Source organism: Theobroma umbraticum, unplaced genomic scaffold (assembly GCF_002168275.2).
Source record: "Theobroma umbraticum cultivar Fairchild unplaced genomic scaffold, ASM216827v3 scaffold_86.0, whole genome shotgun sequence".
NCBI lineage: Eukaryota > Viridiplantae > Streptophyta > Magnoliopsida > Malvales > Malvaceae > Theobroma > Theobroma umbraticum.
The window spans coordinates 6001630-6022878 of NW_018397263.1; the positions used below are offsets into that span (position 1 = coordinate 6001630).

The 21249-nt window shown below is 34.8% G+C and overlaps 2 protein-coding genes across 4 annotated transcripts; one reads left to right on the forward strand and one right to left on the reverse strand.

Moving 5' to 3' along the window:
• Positions 1-48: 48 nt before the first annotated feature.
• LOC110420862 (RNA helicase family protein) lies at positions 49-6079 on the reverse strand. 2 transcript variants are annotated; one of them, XM_021434249.2, is made up of 10 exons: positions 5718-6077; positions 5179-5324; positions 4894-4993; positions 4592-4807; positions 4384-4479; positions 2820-3095; positions 2033-2236; positions 1766-1921; positions 970-1062; positions 49-642 (listed from the first exon to the last, which is right to left on the reverse strand). In XM_021434249.2, exons 1-10 carry the CDS (start codon positions 6012-6014, stop codon positions 424-426), a joined length of 1803 nt encoding a protein of 600 aa, XP_021289924.1. In that variant the 5' UTR covers positions 6015-6077; the 3' UTR covers positions 49-423. The 2 variants fall into 2 exon arrangements, with proteins under 2 accessions (XP_021289924.1, XP_021289925.1); XM_021434250.2 differs by lacking the exon at positions 49-642 and adding an exon at positions 1167-1219 and having other exon boundaries at positions 5718-6079.
• Positions 6080-7121: 1042 nt separating this feature from the next.
• Positions 7122-20891, forward strand: LOC110420198 (Tetratricopeptide repeat (TPR)-like superfamily protein). 2 transcript variants are annotated; one of them, XM_021433421.2, is made up of 28 exons: positions 7124-7667; positions 7796-7890; positions 8365-8464; positions 8681-8785; positions 8948-9110; positions 9863-9983; positions 10134-10196; positions 10279-10359; positions 10501-10595; positions 10687-10837; positions 11109-11195; positions 11787-11906; positions 11989-12117; positions 12196-12293; positions 12374-12497; positions 12677-12784; positions 13248-13389; positions 15258-15368; positions 15475-15535; positions 15700-15766; positions 16006-16191; positions 16297-16407; positions 17435-17599; positions 17706-17864; positions 18521-18754; positions 19363-19536; positions 19833-19945; positions 20047-20891. In XM_021433421.2, the coding sequence occupies exons 1-28, from the start codon at positions 7505-7507 to the stop codon at positions 20600-20602; spliced, it is 3882 nt and encodes a 1293-aa protein (XP_021289096.1). In that variant the 5' UTR covers positions 7124-7504; the 3' UTR covers positions 20603-20891. The 2 variants fall into 2 exon arrangements, with proteins under 2 accessions (XP_021289095.1, XP_021289096.1); XM_021433420.2 differs by having other exon boundaries at positions 7122-7667; positions 11989-12293.
• The last annotated feature ends 358 nt before the right edge of the window (positions 20892-21249 follow it).

The window sequence follows — 21249 nt, forward strand, 5'->3', positions numbered from 1 at the left end:
TTGCTATTCAATCCAATCTATCGCAAGGGTTTAACCTATTTAAAAATGATGTTTCAAACCCGACATATAAGTAAACATAGGGAAAATAAAAGGGTTTACAAGTCAAAGGGTCCATAAAAATTAGTTGTGATTATTCAACTAAAGAGCAGAAGAATCTTAGATGCCAATCTCTGTTTAAGTATCATTCCAATATCTCCTCCACTTCCTCATAATATGAATCCTTGCTTCAGGGTAATGTGATTAGATCATTGTAAGGCAGTCAAGTTTAACAGCAAAAAGTCATTTTTCCTGTTGTTAATCAATATAGAGTCCAGTACTATAAAATATACACTTGAGAAGAAAGGAAAAAGCTATAATGCCAGCGGCCAATGAAAATGGACACCATACGCCTTCAAGAAACAACAAACTAATAAGACAGAAACACTACCGCTTGTTAGGGGGAGGACGGTCAAATATTTCACGCTGATTAATGGTAGGCATTGAGCCATGCAGAGGAAGAACCAGAAACTTGCTAAGATCCCCAAGAAAGCTGTTTACTTTAATCTTGTCAAGAAGCTTAGAAATGTCATCCCAGCCTGTGAGGAATACAAGAATCGCTCCCTCACCTTCATGGCGGCAAATATATTCAATTGCAGCCTCCATCTACAAATTTCCAGTGATAGCAACATAATTAGACATGGAGCAACAATAAATATAGTTTAAAATGTTAGTGCAAAATAGAAATGAAGAAGAATAAGAAAAGATATAGTAAAAGCAACAACATATGTTCTTTCCTTTTTTCTAAAAAAAATTCTTTTCAAAAAGTTACTCTGTTTCACTATAACCATGAAAATGGCAGGGCCCAAAAGAAAAACAATAAGCAAACAAACATCCATCAATGATAATTAGAATGTCACACTACATAAATTTCCCTTCAAGCTAGCAAAAAAAGCAAGTTACAGTATTTAGCTGACTTAGTAAGTTACATACCAGACCCAAATCAATCTGTGAACCTGACCATGCTTCAAGTGAATGTCTAGTAGATACGCTGTAATTCTTATAGTGAGAATCAATGTCAACATCCTACATAAGAAAATGCCACAATGTAATAAGTATTTAACAGAATTAAAGAAGAAATTTCCTAAATGGTAAGTGGCTTATTCTTCTATTTATTGATAAAAAGGTACCTATTTACATTGTCCAGATGAAAGCATTACATCCCTGGTTAATATATGCTAAACTGCTAATAAAAGGAATATGAATTATCACAAAGAGAAAATGGAAAGAGAGAGAAAGAGCAAGCAACGCATCTGAAATGAAGCTAAGATGTGCACTCACAAGAAGCACATTTATCCTATAAGTTTAGTAAGTATACATAAAAGGAAGTGGAACAATAATGTTTAGTAAAACTTACTTATTGGTGCCATAGTGTGGTGTGAAAAAGCATTAAGCTCAACAGCACAAGAGTGCAAGTACTAGATTTGAAACCAGTTAGTTTGCCAAAAAGGGTTTAGCATCCTGCTTTTGTTGGACCCCTAATTAATGACCCTGTATGGTAAATTTATGGACTATAAAAATTATTAATTTACTTCCAAAAATTTCTATCAATTACATATGTCAAGGAAAAAATTTTGGCAGAATGGTAACAGTTATATATGTATATATGGTCCCAATTTAGTGACAGCATAAGTAGGTAAAGAACTTTTGATTGTATTCGTTAATTCTTAGCAAAATTTAGTAGTTGCAAAGAGACTGACAATAATTGAATTTATCTTTCAATACGTGCCTCAAACAGTGCAGTTAAATTGTCTTTCTTCAAATCCAGCTCTTTCCTTCTTCTTCGTGAATTGCCCTGAAAGTTGTCAAACTCGGATTTGATATTATAATGAGTTTTCTGCAGCACATCCTCCAGAAATAACTCTGCCACAGGAAAAGTCAACCCCTGCATATAGAAAGTAAATGATGATGCTAAAAGATAAGCAAATACAGTTTATGCGGAGAACAGAAGAAAACACATAGTCCTACTTCTATGAAATGTCACTACTGACTATACCGGTATGTGAATAATTGGAGCATTTCCAAAGTATTTGGAGAACAAATCAGCATTGATGGTAGCACTCATCAAAATAAGACGCAAGTCTGGACGCCGAGGAAGAAGGTCACGCAAAATTATTAACAGAAAGTCCTCATTCATGCCTCTTTCATGAATTTCATCCACTAGCAAATGGCTCACACCATTTAAATCAGGGTCCTGAACCTGCAGTTTCAGTATAAATATAGAAATGAAAGAAAAAGAAGTCATAGCAGGAAATACAAAAATTAAGCACAACTAGTTGACTGGAGCAATAATCACATCAAGATGAACACAAAGCAAACAAACGCTCAGGTGCCTTTAAGCATTCCAAAAATTTACTAGCAGGATGCATTTCACTAAAGCACCCAAGAAAACTTTCTGTAATGGACAGAGAAAACTGTGTGGTTTGATCACATCAAGACAAGCATAAAACAAACAAAAGCTCTAGTTTACTTTAAGTATCCCAAAAAAAAACCTTTACTAGCAGGATGCATTTCACTTAAGTAACCAAGAAAAACTTTAAGTAACAAAAGGAGAAAACTGTATGATTTGTCAGTGACAGGTAAACACCATACAAGTTCCAAAAAAAAAAAAAAAACAACATAAAAGTTATGTCGCAGCCAAGCTGCAAGTATCAGATTTGTAGAAAAACAAATTTAAAAATTTCAAAGCATCACAAGAAATCTGGAAAAGAATAAACTACAAAGAAAATACCAACTTAGAGATTCAAACTTAATTTAAACAGCAAAAGAAGACATAATAGTACCAACTGTCTGAGTAACACTCCAGTTGTGCAAAACAAGAGTCGTGTTTGAGGAGAGCGCTTTGATTCTAGGCGAATCTGATAACCAACAGTTTCACCAAGACTCTCGCCCCTTTCCAAGGATATTCTAGCTGCAACTGATATGGCAGATATACGACGCGGCTGAGTACATATTATGTTACAATCAGCACCCCGCAGATATGATATCTCATCTTCTAAAATAAATTGAGGAAGCTGTGTTGTTTTACCACAGCCCGTTTCTCCTGAAACCACTAGAACCTGTATCATTGAATAAAATTATAATAATAATAATAATAAAAAGAATAGCATCTTATGCACTGCAAATTAAACCAAGGAAATAAACAGAACTATTTGATTGATCTGTGTACGTAAATCAGTACCTGAAATCTAAAAGTGGTAAATAAGCTATCTTGGCATGATTTAACAAAGCAAGAATATTAAGAAAAATAAAGGATGAGAAGGAGGGGACAGGGAGAGATAGCAATATTGACCACGAAAGTATCCAAATCTACAAAATGTCAAGTTCTCAGTTCCATCATTAACTATGCTCTACATGGCATCTTCTTGTTGTTCCTCTAGACTATGCAGGTAAAGATATTTGTGAGCTAGCCATGCTTGACTTGTTGAATACTAGACCTCAACTAGTTCCCTATTCAGTCAAACTTGAGCTTGAATAGTTCAAGTAGTAGATCAAGTTTGAGTTTGACCACTTTAATACTTGACTTAACTAACTCATGAGCATAATTAACTACCTTTTTTTGCTTTAAATATTTGTAATTAATTTTATATATAATATGCAGATAAAGACAGAGCATAAAATTTTATCTTATAATTGCAATTTTACAGTAATTATACAACAGCAAAGCATTATAGAGTCACATGTTGTGGTATCAACTATTTTTTGAGTCATGCTTCAGCACGGAAAAGAAGCTTTGTTGAGTTTGAGCATGACATTTTCAGCTGAGTTTAAGCTTTAGCTCAGCTTGATCACACAAGTTCCTCTACTCTTCTAATGATAAATTCAAGTATTCAACTCTCTTTTTGAAATTTATATGATAATTATGTCACTCATGGTCCGGGCATCAAGGATCAATAAAACAAATATACAAGCATGTGTACAGAAAGCATATGCTTTTGAGCATAAGAACAAAATTTTCATGACTTCCAAGCCACAATAAAACATAACAAAACAACTCATGGATAACTTCATAATACCCTATAATAAAGTTTATAAAAGGTCTAAAAAATCATATATGCACTGATCAATTTGGAGTATCCAGCAAAAGGAAGACTCTTCTTTTCTTTCCATTAGAAAACAAATGCACAATTACTGCAAAAATGTACTGTGTACAGAATCCACTGTGACTAGTTATTTAACCTTCATGTTTATAAGAAAGCAACTATAATTTTACACTAGCATCTAGTCATCAACCTCCTTTCTCCTGGTTTGGCAGAATCAAGCACATCATCAGAAAGCTAGTAAAACCTAAGAAAAATTAATGCTCTCCGAATTCATGAGAAACTGGGTTTTAACAAAGTATTGGACCTGATTTTCAGTAACAGCTTTCAAAAACTCAGCTTTCACTTTGAATGCAGGTAGCTTTTCTCGGAAAGACCGCATCACCTTCACCCTATCACTTGCCTGCAAGAGATTAAATAACATGAGAAATATTGAACCAGAGCAACCTGGACCATTGGGATATAGGGATGTTAACAAAGATAATATCATAACATGTTAAGATAAGCATGCACACCTTCAAATTTTCCTGCTTTTGCTTGAGTTCAGCACTGAATTTTTCCTTGGCAGAATCTGTTCCAATTGTAGAAACTGAATCAGTTCTTTTGACATCAGGCAATGGTTTTGTAGCTTCCCCACTGGATGCTACACCAGAATCGTCAGCAGACCATGCGTCCCTTGAGCTATCCAAAAGATTTCCTACTCGCCTCTCAGTTTCTGTAGACATTCGAATCTGTACAAAAATTTGGAAAAGGAGAACTTATATGAACACTCAGTAAAAGATAATGACATTAAGGATATAGGTTGCACTAAGTTTACCTCATTCTGTGTGGATCCATGACGTTCATCAAGATCTGCCCGATAATTTGGCAAAGGAACTTTACTAACCACAAGAGCCTTCCCTTTGTTGTATGCATGGCTTTCTTTCCACAAGTACAAAATCAAGGGAAAAAAAAATAATTTGTAAAGACTAAGAAAAAATATATATATATATATGTAATAAAAATGGAATCACGACCATATTTACTTCAACCAAAATGATTGGGCAAAACCACTTCCAAACTAAATACCGGGCTAGTTGCTAAGTTGTTATGGTACACTTACAAGTAAAGACCTAATTGGTAAGTCATATCAGAGAGAATTTGCTGGTCAGATCGGCTGAAAGTTCGCCTAATTATCATCTCTTGCTCCTCTCCTTTTTTCATTTGATTTATCTTATCCCACCACTCGCCCTCATCAAGAACTTCCATCTAAACACAAACACAAGCGCATTAAAAGCAATAATAAAGGTCTGATTGGTTCTTGCTTTTGTCACTCAGTTTTTGCTTCTGATAAAGTTGTCATAAAGCAAAAGCAAACGATGAAAGATTCAATAATATTTGATTAAAAATGAGCAAATAAGTAAAACGTGACACACTGGCACTCATTCAAACACGGTAAAATCATATTTGATATTTAAGAAAAGTTAGTTCTTAAAACTTTAAAGTATTCAAAATCGTTACTAGTATTTACCTTTGTAATCAAAAGCGCCAACAATAAGAACAGCCAAAGAGAAACTAAGAGCGGTAAAAAATTAATCAACTACTTACATATATTCAGTACACAATTTCAAACAGAAAACAAAAATTACAGTTTTCGAATACCTCAGCTGCTTTTTGACGGAGGCGCTCAGCACGCCAAACGGGGTCCCACCAGCGCTGCTCACCTCCACGTCCTCCGCGTCCACCTCCACCACCGCCTCCTCGGCGTCCCCCTCCGCGTCCGGAGTTGGGACCGCCGCCTCCTCGACGGCCGCCTTGGTAGTTAGGGCGATAAGACATGGCGAAGGAGGAAATCTGAGGTGGAGGAAATGAAGAGATCAGCGGCGTAGGCACTAGAAAGAGGCGTTTAGAAAAGAGCAGAGTGAGGTTATTATGAGCACTAAGCAAGCGCAGGGACATGACATTTATACGAGGCAGAGAAATAATGGAGTTTTATTCCACATGGATCGCACCGTGGGGAACGAGCGGTGGGTTGGGTTATTGCTTCCGTGTGCAAACACAGTGAACAACAGCACTGTCACAAAAATACCATTAATTAAAAAAATTAAATATATAAAATTTTTCAATAATTTAGGAGATAAAATTTTTAATTTGAGTGATTTTCCAAAAATCCATTAATTTAAGTTTAATTTACATCGCAGTTATAATATATATTTTTTAAAGAACTTGAATGGCTGGAAAATTTGGGACAATTATTTTTCAAATGATTTATGGTAAGTAGTAAGTAACAGAGGCTCTGTATTATAATTGTAAAATAACTTATTAAAGGAAAATCTCTTAATATAAAATATTTTATTTAAAAATCTGATATTTTTTATTATTTGTATAAACTGCTGAAAATATTATTTATTATTTGAATTATCTTATAAAAATATTTTTTATCATGACTTGTTCTCAATAATTTTTTCTATAACACCATGAAGATATTAACACTCATAAATTATGCAATACATCCAAAATATATATATTTTTCAATATTAAACAGTTATATATAGTTAATATTTAATTTTATTTTTTTATTTATTTCTCATCATATTATTATAGTAGTTAGTTTGTGAAGTTAATAAATCATAAATTAGAAATTAAAAGAAATGAGAAATTTTATGTGTGAAAAACTTATTTCTTATTTTATATAATTTTTTATTTGATCTTAATTAGTTTGTATTATTTTAAAAAATTTAGTATTTCAATAAAAATAATGATAACAATATAATCTCTATGAAATAATTAAATAAAAATAATTAATGATACCTTATCAAGAAAAAGAATAACAATTAAAGAGATGAAATGAAAAAAAATGTTATTTTATTACTTTGTGGGATTAATATCATAAAAGGAAGAATGTAATATTTTTCAAGTGCAATCATCTCAAAGAGAGAAAGTAGATGAAAAACGTTTTATGTCTTTTTCGGATGAAAGACATTAAAGTTGATAAGAAAATTTTTTATTGATATCTGTAAAATATTTTATATTCTAAACGAGAGAAAAGATTACATTTTTGTTTTGAAATATTTTTTCAAATTTACGAAACGAAAGCGAAGTTTTGTTCGGATCGACATTTGAGCCGGTGCTTATAACTCTAACATGGTCCATGAAAAGGTTCGTAACCTATCAATGCCAAATCGGTCCACAAGCCCACAACATCCTTCCCCAACGTCACTGAATTCTCTCTCGCCAAAACTTTAAACCTCCATTAACACCAATCAAAAGATCCGATCGAAGAAGCTAAAGAGGCAGCTACTCCGCCCTATCTTATTGCCTCTGAAAAAGCGACTCGACTCGCCAACTCACCGATTCAAGCAACTGGGAGCTGTAGAAAAACAGCTCTCGGCCCGTCGCCGATTAGGGCAACCTACAATCGGAGGAGAGGGAAAGAGAGAAAGAGAGTGATGGTGGATCCGGCGAACACGGCACTTGGCAAAATGCTATTGGAGGAGATCACTCCGGTGGTTATGGTACTCTGCACTCCGCTAGTGGAAGAATCTTGCCTCAAGAACGGCCTCTCCTTCATCCAAATGCTCTCCCCTTTCTGCAATTTCACCAATATCGACGGTGATAATTTCAGACTCTGTCAATGAATTTTTATACATACATTTATACGTAGCTTTCTGTATATTTACGTTGAATTGTGAGGTGATTACTTTTTTTTTATTAATTGCTTATCTAAATTGTGGTGGCAGTGCCTGTACGGACGGCGAGTGATCAACCTTACAGGCTGCAGAAGTTCAAGTTGCGGTTGTTTTATGCCTCGGATATTCGACAACCCAATCTTGAGGTTATTTTTCTTGGGATTACCGGTTTTATAGCTGTGTGATACAGCCGCATTCTTTATTTTTCTTAATTGTTTTAAAAATTTTTGAGTAGGTGAAGATTACTTGAATTCAATCTTTATTGAATTCGAATTGGAGAATAATGGAAATTTGGCTATTAGGAATCAACAGGGCTGGTAGGCTACTAGTTGAGTTGGAAGCTACCGTGAGCTGTTTCTGTTTAAATATACCTGACATTAATTCGTAAGCTTTGATAAAGTATTAATTATTGGAATCTGCGATTTAATTGAACTGATTGGGAGAGATTTACTATGCATTGCAAAATTAACAGATGAAGGAAGTTGGTGGGTTTTCGTTCAGTTGGGATAAAAGTTGGTTGATTCGAGCTCCATTGTGTGTGTGAAATATCAATGATGTGATAAATTTTCTTCTTTGTCTTCTTGTTGGTTTCTTTTTCAAAATAAATGTTGATCAAACAGGTAGCGAAGGAGAGGCTAAAGCAGGTTATTACCCAGGCAGGAGAGAAAGATTTTTCTGAAATGCTGTCAGACCCACCTCAAGTTAACGATCTTCTCTCTAGTAAGTACATTGTTATATTTATTTTTTGGTGGGTATCATTTTATTCAGTTTATTGTTGTCATTTTTATTAGCATCTTGTTTCGTTGAGGCTAGTTTTTCATTTTTCACATGCTATTGAGATTGTCTGATCTCTGGTCTCTTAGCATGCCCTTTTTCTTTTACTTTTTTTAACTGTACATAGCTGCTTTGATTTATATATGTGAATGTTTTATGCAGGGCCTGAATCTGAAATTGTACCATCATGGTTTCAGTTTTTTAACAAAGAGCTTGTACGTACCTTGTGTTTTTCTGACCATGAAGCTTTTGATCATCCTGTAGCATGTAAGCACTTGAAATTAGTTAGATACCTTTCTTTCTTTTTTCCCCTTTGCTATTAAGCTTTGCTAATCTTGTTCATTCGGCTTATGGGATCTTTAAAATATTCATTTTAGACATCATATTGCATTCTGCTGTTGATTGTTTCATGTCCACAACGGTTTGCAGGCCTTTTGGTTGTTTCTTCTAAGGATGAGGAACCCATAAACAGATTTGTAGACCTTTTTAATACCAACAAATTACCCTCTCTTCTTAATGACGGTGCAATGGACCCAAAGGTTTTGAAGCATTACTTACTGGTGCATGATAATCAAGATGGTGCTTCAGAGAAGTATGCCGCCCTATCTTATCTCACTATGTTTGAAATTGTTAAGTGCAATAAGCATGACAACATGCTGTTAAACACTGCTCTACAATTTCAGAGGGACATGCTTGCCTGTTTAGGTTTAACTTTTCATTTTATCTTTTAAGTTAGTGGAGCGATGTGCAGATATTTGTTTTTCCTTACTTTCTTACTTGGACATGTAAAGGGCTGCATGTAAGGCTTGCAAGAATATTTAAGCATCACCTAATTGAATATATTAGATTGCAAACCTGATGTATATATTAAGAAATGACAACAAGTGGAGAACAAGTGAGAACCTTAGTTTGAATAGCAAAATCTGGAAAGAGATGCCCCATCATGTATGAAGAACCTAGTTTATAAAAGAATCCCATAGTACATGGAATAAGATAGATGATTTTTTTGTAGAAAACATCCTCAGAGAAGCTGTAGGAAAATAAATCATCATCATATGAAAAATGAAACAGATTGAGCTTTTGCTTAGGCTGGGGAAGCCAAATTTCTGACCAAATTCTCTTTCATCTCATGCCAAGCAGGATTTTCTGTTGTAAGTTCTACTTGATTGTGGTTTGATTTTGATAATATGATTACTAAAAGGAAGCTAAAGACCTGATATAGATTCAATAATAATATTTTATTTCAGTTAATTAAAGCAGATGCTATGTGAGGACAGTGAAGACATGCTGAGATCTGCAGCAGTTGAAACTTAAAAGTTGTCTTGATTTCTTTTATGTTTGCAGGGCTACTAAACTTTTGACTCAGATGAAGAGTACATTTGGCCCAAATGACTGTCAATTACTTTGTATTAATTCTTCTCAAGATGGGCAGAACCATCATCAAGGGAACCCGTGGGCGCCTTTTGTAAGTTAATCTACTTTGAAGGATAATTATCTTTCAGTTATTTACTTGTTCATAGGAAAATATTAGGTGAATCTTCTGTTGGTTTAAGGTACCCAGAAAAGTATTCAATAAAGTTATTCTAATGCTTTAATTCATGTACTTTTTTGACAGAAATCTGATGCTTTACCTACTGAAAATCTTGGTTGTTTCCTCAATATTGATGACTTTAATGAGGTAACTTTTTCAATAGCTTGATCTGATATTCTTGGACAATGTTGCTTGTAATTCTACTTATGTTTGCATAATTTGGGAACAGATAAAAGATCTCATGCAAGAATTATCGTCTAAACACATCATTCCTTTCATGGAACAAAAGATACGTATATTGAACCAGCAGGTATTTAAATCGAACATTTGTTCCTACTGTTGATATCCAGATGCCCATGTAATGCTTTTGTTGTTTTTTTTTTAATTATGTTTTATTTCTTAATTACTCTTCCGTGTCCTTATTCCTCTTGTCGTGTTTCATTGCAATTAGGTTTCTGCTACAAGGAAAGGTTTTAGGAATCAAATTAAAAACTTATGGTGGAGGAAAGGGAAAGAAGATGCATCAGATTCCCCAAATGGTCCTGTGTAAGTGTAGATGTTCATTCATCAAATTTCAAGTCTGTTTCTCATTTCTTCCTGAGTTATCCTAAGTTACTTTTATTTTCACTGTTCATAGGTATACCTTTAGTTCAGTTGAATCTCAGATTAGAATTTTGGGTGACTATGCATTCATGTTACGAGACTATGAACTTGCACTGTCGAACTATCGCCTAATTTCCACTGATTACAAGCTAGACAAAGCCTGGAAGCGCTATGCTGGTGTGCAGGTTGATTCATGTATTCCTTTTTTTAAGTAAAATATGTCATTTTCTTCTGCTCTTGATGTTCATTCTCCACTTTAAGTTGATTTTCCTTTTCCTTGGCTTGGGTTGTGTTTCATGTGAATTGTTTGTGTCTTCAAATTAAAGGAAAGTACAAAATTCTGTTCATTTCATATACGTAGATCTCATAAAAACTTTCTATACTGTTGGGCTTGCTTCTAGGTTATTGTTTAGCCTATCTGTTTGCAATCTTATTATTTCTTGTTCATTTCTTCAGGAGATGATGGGGCTTACATATTTCTTGCTTGATCAATCAAGAAAAGAAGCAGAGTACTGCATGGAAAATGCATTTAATACTTATTTAGTATGTACAGTTCTTGGCTCCTTTCTTATTTTCTTGTAATTATTTAATATGGTTTACTGGAATTTATGAGTAGCTTCCTTCAAGTAAACTTTATTTTTTACAACATGATCCATATCATGGATTCCATTGATTTTTAAGCTGAAGAACGAAATAGGTTAATTTATATCTATTTGAAAAATTAGGAACTGCTAAATATAAATTAATTAATTCTAGATATCCAATTCTGCCTCAAATTACCCAGATATCTTTAACATCAATAATCGTTATAGTTATGATGGGCAAAAGATTCTTTTAAGATGAACAATTAGGCTTGAACCTTGAATGCAAGGTATGTGTCTGCTGAGTATGAAGAAGTTATCATGTTAATGACATAGGACAAAGTTGTTAAAGTATTGGGGATGTTTTGGTGATTTTTTTGCTAGAATGGAGCTGTAATTCTTATTTTGGTTTGTGTAAGTAATTAGGGTTGGTTTTGATGACAACTAGGAATGGCTGATATGAAGTGATTTATTATATATAGCAAATTCCAGTTGAGTTTTAATGTCTTCTGTTGTGATTTTTCTTTTTCCTTTCTTTATTCAATTCATGAAGAAACTTGGGTCAGCTGGTCAACAAAATGCTACCAGATGTGGTCTTTGGTGGGTAGAGATGCTGAAGACAAGAGATGAGATTAAAGAAGCTGCCACTGTTTATTTCCGCATTTGTAGTGAGGTAATTTTCTATATGCTGGGAATTGCTTTGGATGAGTGCATATTATCTGTCACTCACACCCTTTCTGGTTTTTCACCCTCAGGATCCTTTGCATTCAGCTGTGATGCTTGAGCAAGCATCTTTTTGCTACTTGTTGTCAAAACCACCAATGCTGCATAAATATGGCTTTCATCTTGTTCTCTCTGGTGATCATTATAAAAAATGTGATCAGGTATCTAAATCCCTTAAGTATTGCGATAGTGTACCAAATTCATCCTCTTCTAATATTTTACAATGTTTCCATCTTCAGATTAAGCACGCAATTCGCACATATAGAAGCGCTGTTTCTGTTTATAAAGGAACCACATGGAGCCTTATCAAAGATCATGTTCATTTCCACATTGGACAGTAAGTTACATAAACAGTGCAGCTGGATCCTATATGAATTTTACAATTGCACTGTTGCTGATCAAACTTGCTTGATACAGGTGGTATGCTTTTCTTGGCATGTATGATGTTGCTGTCACTCATATGTTGGAGCTCTTGGCCTGCAGTCATCAATCAAAGACCACACAGGAGCTGTTTCTGAGAGATTTTCTTCAAATTGTTCAGGTTGATCACAAGTGCTAATATAATTTCCTTCATGCTTGGTAGACAAAGGAAAGCGAAGTAAAATTGGAGCTTTTTTGATCACACAGTTTATTTTATGTTTTGAAAAGTGAGTTGTCTAATTAGTTTGTCATGTGCAAGTTTAACAGGGTTGTCTAATTACCTTTTTTTGGATGATATAGAAAACGGGGAAGACATTTGAGGTATTGAAACTTCAGTTGCCTGCTATCAACATCTCATCACTTAAGGTCATTTTTGAAGATCATCGAACTTATGCTTCTGCTGCAGCTGTAAGTTGAATTGTTATTGCTTGTTATCTGGAGTTATAACTTTTTTGTTTAATGTTCTTGAAGATGCTTCCTTCTAGCTCTTGATTTTTCCCCTTTGTTCTTCTGTGACTGTTACTATATTGATTGTTTATTTTGTGCGTGTGTGCTTTTCTTTTATAAGGTGATAAGGTTGATGTTGGATTGTGGATCATGTTTTGAGCTATATTCTCATATAAACAGAGTAAATTGGATCTATCGATGTATATAATAAAATACTAAAAATTACCAGGATGTGATTTCTGAAGCATTTCTTGTTGGGACTTCTTTAATTTTAAATTTAGTTATTATTCATGATTGTGATATTTGTGCATGGAATTGCTGAAGTCAATTTTAAACGTTAACCAGATATGTTTTGCTGTGATTCATTGATATGCTTAATGAATTTAGATGATTTGTGGATGTCATCATAGTTGTTTTCTTCCAGGCTAGTGTCAAAGAAAGTGTATGGCGTTCACTGGAGGAGGACATGATCCCATCATTGTCTACTGCCAAGTCCAACTGGCTGGAGTTACAATCAAAGCTTGTGCCAAAAAAATATAAAGAATCAAATATTTGTGTGGCAGGAGGTATGAAGGTGTTTGTATATACATAATGTTAATTTTGTTTCCTAGGACAAATAAATGTTCACATTCTGACTTTGAATTCTGTCAAGACAAATACTTAGAAGGTTTTTTAGCTGGTGACTGATTCACATTTGGCTATTTTTTCTTCAGCAACAGAGCATTCTATAAATATTAGCAGTGAGGTCCGCCTCATTGTTAATTGTTCCTAATTTAACTGGATAGACCAAAACCTGAACCAAGATAAGGCCTGGTACCATGTACAGCGAAAACTTGTGTCCCAATTCCTTATTGCCTTATGCAAATTCTATTCCACATCTCTATCCTGTCAGTTCTAGTACTTCTTTATTTATCGGTCAACTGCAACATATCTAGATCACCTACTTTGCAGCTAGCAGAGTTTCAGCGTACTTGCTTCCCTAATTTGATCTTTGGTGTGCTATGTCAAACATCTAGAGGGAGTTTCTTTGGGAAGATCCCGTTCATTTCATTTTTTATTTTTTCCCAATTGGATACTTTCCATGGCATGAGGCACCCCCCAACCCTAAGTTCACTCCAATGATTAGAATTAAACTCAAAACCTCAAATTTCTTTCTAGCAGATCTAGAAATTATGCTATGCAAGACACTAATTTACTGACTCTATTTGAATCATTGAAGTAAAAGACAATTTTACCCGTTACTTTGTGCATTATTCTTCAATGTATACTGTGATGACATTTTTTTTGTTTCATTCTACAGTGACTTATTTTCCAAAATAAATGTCAAAACTTTCCAATAATATAAAAGGTGAATGAGGTCTATTGGATGTGTATTGTTTTTATCAATTTCAAATAGAAGAACACAAATTTTGAACTCAACCTTCGAAGGGTCCCTGGTTCCCTTGGCATAAAATAGATAGAAAAGGTGTACTGATGTAATTAATAAGCAAGCTAAAGCTCTAAGACATGGTGGTGACAAATGGGTGAGAGGTTTTCAAAGTGAAAGGGGATAAGCATACATGCTTTGTGTGATTTGGCGAGGAACATAATTGGTGAAGGTTGTCAACTTACGGAAATATGGTTTCTGCTGAATTTTGTCTTCTCTTATTCTATGACGTCGTGGAAATGGTTATGCTACTTTCGTAACTAGGTGGGGCCCTGGTAGCCTCAGCTTGGGGAACTGATCGGTTAGTAGTTTACTGTGATTGGGGACAGAGAATAACAGCCAATTTTTGATTTCTTGCTGCCATACTTAGCTGCATTGTTGATCTCTTGCTTTGTTGTCTGGTTATGGTTGTTATTTAACTTGTCTATAGCCAATCATTATGATACAAAACATGTATGCAAGGCTTATTTTTTGTGGTAATTTGGGCGTCAGTTACATAAGGTGGGTTACTTTGTAATGTTTACAGTGTTTTTGTGCTCACTTTACGCGAGGAGAATCATCTGCCATGTCCTACACTTTCTTATGGCCATGAAAAGGGATTCTTTTATATGAGATTTGGTGATAGGGATCTTTAGAAATCTTTTCAATCTTTGGAGTATGACATGATATTATGAATTTAAAGTAGAATGCATGAAATTGATTCATATAGTCTTCACAAACATCCACACTTTGTGTTGGCAATAATGCTACAGGCAGTGAATGAGAATTTTAAGGATTTATAATCCAATTAGATGTCCTATACTAATGCTTTCCTAGCATAGCATCAAGGCTTTCACATTGCTGGGAAGGAATTTTGGATTCAACTTCTACTCAATTGAAATCTGAAAATTTAAGTATTAGAAATGTAAAATGGCCATTTAGTATATAACAAAGAGAAGATACAAAATTTGTACTTTGTTGTTACATTGATTGATCATTTTTTATATATTCTTCTCCATCTGTTTGCAGAAGCAATAAAAGTGGATGTTGAATTTAAAAACCCTCTGGAAATCTCTATCACCATCTTAAGTGTTTCTTTGATATGTGAGCTTTCTGCAAATCCTGAAGAAATGAACTCTGGCAAGTTATCATAATCTTTCACTTTTTCCTTCGGTCTTTGTTCCTTTCCTGACCTTATGTATAATATCGGTTAAAATTGGTTTATCAATCATCAATTGTGACACAGATGGAAATGGTTCAAATATTGAGCTCCAGAATGATCAAAATAAAACATCAACCTCCACTAGGTATGTCTGTTGTGTAAAACATATATATATATATATATATATTATATTGTGAATGTTATGCATGCATGTATATCTTTGCAATCTTCTTCACGTCATAAGGTTCCAAAATGTTATTGCCTTACCATATACAATTGCTGATTTAGGTGTTTGCATGATGACTGCAGGGATATTGACTCATCTTTGATTTTGTCTGAGGTTGACTTGTCATTAGAAGGGGGTGAAACAACCTTGGTGCGTATGTTACAGGAATAGTTAAATAAATTATAGATGGAGTGCTGGTCTGAATTGTCACGTATTATTAGAATTATCCTTCTGAAGATTCTAAAAGTTCAATTTGGTATTCTTGATACTGAAACAATACGAGGAAGAACAGTTATATCACCTAATTAATGTTCTTATCTGTGATGCAGTGCAATTTTTTAGTTACTATAATTTTCTGAATTTTTTATCTGATATATCTTATTTTTCAGGTGCAACTAACAGTAACTCCAAGAGTGGAAGGCATTCTGAAAATTGTTGGTGTTAAATGGAAATTATCAAGTTCAGTGGTAGGTTTTCATAATTTTGAATCTAACCCTCTGAACAAAAATGTTGCAAAGGGAAGAAGGAAAGCTAAGTATTCTCCTGACAACTATTTGAAGTTTATAGTGATTAAGGTGCTTCCTGTTTCCTCTGAACCTGCTTTTATTGTGATTTCTTTCTCTCGCCCTTGTGGAATTTAACCTGCATTTATTTAACACTACTATTTCATGAATGTCTAGAGTCTACCCAAGCTTGAGGGTATAATCCATTCTTTACCAGAAAAAACATATGTGGGAGACTTACGGCATCTTGTGTTGGAATTAAGTAACCGATCAAAATTTCCTGTTAAGGTATGGTTTTCTTTACCCATTCTAGTGTTATAATCTTTTACTATGTTGCTGTTGACTTTAGTTAGTGTCAACCAAATCTGTCTCATTGAAAGGAGAAATCTATGTTGTTATACTTAACCCAAAACCTTTTTCTTCTCTCCCTCTATTATCAAATAACATAGTGTGTTGTATAATATCAAGAAGCTATCACCCCTTTATTTTCTCTCACAACTTTTTAGAATTAACCTAATTAAATTATTTGTTTTTTATCGTATCCACCCACATAGTGGGTCTGCGCTGGGCTAGTGAATAACAATTTGTTTGCATATTTATCTCATTAGTGGCTAATACAACTCCGTATGGGTTGCTTCCATTTAAGTTGAAGTAATTTTCCTCTTGATTCCTCTGAAGCTTATTCTAGGTTGGCGTAGAGCCCCTTCTTTAGAACTTTAGAGCTCTTATTATGTTTGGTGCTGCTGCATGAGCTAAAAGACTTGTCATATTGATGAATACAGCATCTTGATCTGGTATCCAGCATGGGTTGTGTTTTAGTATGGTAATGAAATCCAGCCTGGACATCAAGTTGATGAAGACAAGTCCTTGGTCTCGCCATCGGTCAATGGTTGAACCACAGTTAAATTATTTGGTTATCTACTGCTTTCATATATAAAACACAGGAATATATGTTAATCTATGAAATGCTTTTGCTGGTAACAGTCCCTAATGCTTGGCTTAGTTTGTAAAGACCAATGTCCCAGTGTCATCTATGTTGCTTCAACGTTACAAATAATTTTACACATAGGTGAAAACTGGTTTGACTGTCAGGGTCTTTACCAGGTTTTGTCAAAAACATGTGGGCTTAATCAGATTGGCTGGGCTTTGGTCGGTCCTGTGTCAAGTGAAACTTGAGCTTGGCAGGGATTGATATCTATGGTCTTTTTCCCCCCTCATATATGTACTTTCATGCTTGGGCTGTGTGACATTTTTATTAATGGAATAAGAAATGGTTATGGGTTCTATAATGCGGGTTATGACAATGTTTTGACAGAACCTGAAGATGAAGATTAACAATCCAAGATTTCTAAATGCTGGGAATCAGAGGGAGTTGAATGTTGAATTTCCTGCTTGCTTAGGAAAGAAGACAAATGTTGTTCAAAGTGGTGGGCTTAGTAACATTAATAAAGTGCTGCAGAATGTGTTTCTCTTTCCTGAGGTTAGTCTGGAATGTTTCCGTGTGCATGCTTCATTGACAATTTTGATCAAGTTGGTGTCACGCCATCCTTTTTCTTTCATAAACTTTACATTGGTCTATGCTTCAGGACATATCAGTGCAGGAGGAAACATCATTATCCTGGCCTCTTTGGTTTCGTGCTGCTGTTCCTGGAAATATTTCTTTGTGTGTTACAATATATTACGAAATGGAAGATGTATCAAACATCATGAAATATCGCACACTACGCATGCATTATAATTTGCAGGTATGTTCTTGAATAGGAAAAGGTTGAGGGTTCATGGTTTGATTCTTTGCCCTTGCCTTTTGCTCTATATATTCCCAATGGTAGCTTAAAATATGGATTGTTTTTATGTGAGTATTTATTGAGCCTTCTCTTGTGATATTGATACAAAGAATTGAAAATCAAAAAGGAAAATGGGATGGGGGAGATATAGGTTGCAGCAAATTACTAGAAAATATCCTTTGAAGTTTAGTTGAGTGGAAATTATATGGAAATTGAGTGCTAATTTCATGCATTTAAATTTTCTCATCAGATATTTACCTGATAGTGAGCTCATAACCACCCATGACTTGTTATTAACATAAATTCAAATTCTTAAAGTAGAAATTTAAAGTATCATATTGAAATGACATGTATATCAGCTGATGGAAGTAAGGCAAATTTCGTTAGAAAAGTATTTGCATTTACCAAAATTGTTTAAAGCAATTAATCCATTTCATTTTATCCAAGTATCTTTTTTCTAGGTTGGTTCTTGGTGGATTCTTTGCCCCCCTTTCTGCCTTTTAACTGTTATTCCAGTGGTCATATGGGTGATACTTTGTTATCATATGTTGTTTTGCCTCTATATGTAGTAATTGGCTGTGTAGCCAATTCTAATATATTCTCTTCAACTTTTTTAGGTTTTACCATCGTTGGATGTATCATTTGAACTTAGTCCTTGTCCATCAAGATTGCAAGAGTTCCTCTTGCGCATGGATGTTGTTAACAAGACCAGTTCTGAATGTTTCCGGGTTCATCAGTTGTCTTCTGTTGGGAAGCAGTGGGAAATCTCATTGCTTCAACCTGTTGATAGCATCTTACCTTCACAATCTTTATTTGCTGGTCAGGCACTGTCATGTTTCTTCAAGCTTAAGGTTGGTATAACCATACAAGAACCTGAACCTTGGATTAATTAAGTGGTAAAATATTTTCTGTGTACTTATCAAGTGGAAGGAGAACTGTTTTGTGCCTTCATTACTTTGATCATTAAAATTATATTACTACTGGGATAATTACTTGTGCTAGCTAATGTTAGGTGACTTTTGTCTGTTTGTTTTCTTGGGCTTTGGCCTAGGAGTGGGGGGTGGGGGTGTTTGATCAAATGGACTGCAATCTACGAGAGACGATAATAACTTTAAATTGTGATGCTGTACCTTTGGACCTGAGCAAAATTTAGTGCACATTGATAGAACATAACATATGGTGAAAAGATCATGCAACGGTTAAACCTGGGGTTGGGTTGTGATCCAGACTGGAGTAACGTGCTCTAACCTTGAGATTGTAGATTTGCACATAAGCTGCAAATCTACCTTGTATTAGTCTATCAACCTTATTTCCTTTTAGTGTTAGTAGTATGCTATTGGCCACATGTTAAAGGTGTGTTTGTCATCATGAATTCTTGTATTGCCAGATAACTTTTTTTTGTTTCTTTCAGCTTCACCAGTTGACTGTAAATTTTAATCTAATTTAATTTTCCCTCCAGGATCGCAGGAAGTCATCAACTTCCGAAGATAGCATTCCTTCTCCTTCCCTGCTCCTTCAAAGTGATGTAAGATTGGGTCCTCAGGGTAATAGTGAAGCCCTCTTTGATGTGCATAGTTCACCTTTGGCTGATTTCCACAATAGTGAAAGATTGCACCAGGAAATGCCACTTCAGGTTGTTAACCTTCTTGGTCTTATCATGCCATTCGTATAACAATCAATTGGAATTTCTATCCTTATGTTGATTATTATACATCATCAGAACCATTATAGTCCAAATTTCATCAGGTTATGTTGTCTCGTATCTATATCACCATTTCATTCTCGACCCTCTTGCTTTTTTAGTTGATGACGATAATGATGTTGCCTTTTTTTGGGATAACTAGAAAAAATTGGAGCAACTTTTTGTTGATTCTTTGGATCTTTACTAGCCTGCTGATACTTTTGGCTTTTATATTTTTCATGGACCAGGGTAATGAATATAAAGTTGATTTTGTTTTCATCTCTCAACTGCTAAAGGGTGATATAGATTCTGGTGCTCCTAATACACCACTTCTCATTTCACATCATGCTTGTCATTGCAGGTGAGATTCATGCAACAGCAATAATTTTTAGTGATAACTTAGTAGATACAACTTTCTTCTGATGATTCTCTTTGTTTCGATGTACTTGTTTTTTATGTTAGTCTTTCAAGCATGAGTTCAATATCATGGCTAGTGGATGGGCCTCAGACTGTACAACATAACTTCTCTGCTTCTCTATGTGAAGTAAATTTGAGGATGGCGATAACCAACTCATCTGATGCTGTTGCATCTGTCCATATCAGCACCTTTGATTCCCCTAGTAGCGGCATCCAATCAAGTGATGCTTCTGCACCTCAGCCAGGTTCCCCCCCGGAAAACCAAGCAGGATGGTGTGATATGTCAGTAGTGAATGATATGAAAGTCATCACATCTGATGTTCTTGCAACACGTTTTACTAAGTCTGTGTCCCTGGAAAGTGTCTCTCAGTTCATTTGGTCAGGGTCAAGCTCTACTAAACTCGAACTTCAACCTCGGTCGACAGCTGAAATTCCTCTTCAGATTAGTGTTTTTGCTCCTGGAATATATGATTTGTCAAACTATGTTTTGAATTGGAATCTTATGCCTAATAGTGAGGAAGGAAATCAAGGAGAAGCGAACAAGTCTTCAGGAGTGTGCCAAGGATATCCCTATTATCTTACTGTGATCCAATCCACTTGAAATATCGGCTCATGTTCACTGGTTTTCTGCACAGTTAGCGACGAAATCTTGGTTGGTTGTAGTTATTATTGTAACTTTTCACATGTAAATTATGGTGCCTAAAATGTATAATTCTTGGTAAAATAGGAATTGAGAAAAGCTCAGCGAAGGTAGGAGATGAAACATTCTTTTTGGTTTCCAGAAATAATGAGGGAAACAAAAAACAAAATGAATTTATTTTGTTAGTACTTGATGTAAATGGACCCAGAATTTTTGAATGAGGAAAATCAATTACATTTTATACAATAACAGTTCAAAATGTTGTTCTGAATGGTTTAGGATGATAGAATTTTGCATAACCTTTTTTGGCTTTTGACTTTGGATGTGAATTGTTTTTTCCCATTTGAAATAGTTTATGGATGATTTTTTCTTTTCAAAGACTCATTCATCATGGTGCTTTACCTTGGCCATTTTGCATGCATGGAAGATGGAGATTGAAGATGTCATGCTGCTTAAAATTTAATGCCATCAAGGTCCAAGTCAATGCTAGCAGCCAGACAAGACCAAAATAGTTGCATTCCAAGGATAAGGTTAACCAAAACAAATCCATAGCTATACACATGCTAATCTCAACAAATCCATGTCCTAAAGCTTCTATTTTAATAGTA

Excerpts from the sequence above, each read along its gene's own strand:
- LOC110420862 (XM_021434249.2), bottom strand. The coding sequence starts at position 6,014 with ATGTCCCTGCGCTTGCTTAGTGCTCATAATAACCTCACTCTGCTCTTT. Across the intron at positions 4,808-4,893 it reads ATGGATCCACACAGAATGAG|ATTCGAATGTCTACAGAAAC; the intron begins GTAAACTTAGTG and ends ATTTTTGTACAG. Across the intron at positions 1,063-1,765 it reads ATTTAACTGCACTGTTTGAG|GATGTTGACATTGATTCTCA; the intron begins GCACGTATTGAA and ends TTTCTTATGTAG.
- LOC110420198 (XM_021433420.2), top strand. The coding sequence starts at position 7,505 with ATGGTGGATCCGGCGAACACGGCACTTGGCAAAATGCTATTGGAGGAG. Across the intron at positions 11,907-11,988 it reads ATTTCCGCATTTGTAGTGAG|GATCCTTTGCATTCAGCTGT; the intron begins GTAATTTTCTAT and ends TTTCACCCTCAG. Across the intron at positions 18,755-19,362 it reads CATGTTTCTTCAAGCTTAAG|GATCGCAGGAAGTCATCAAC; the intron begins GTTGGTATAACC and ends TTTTCCCTCCAG.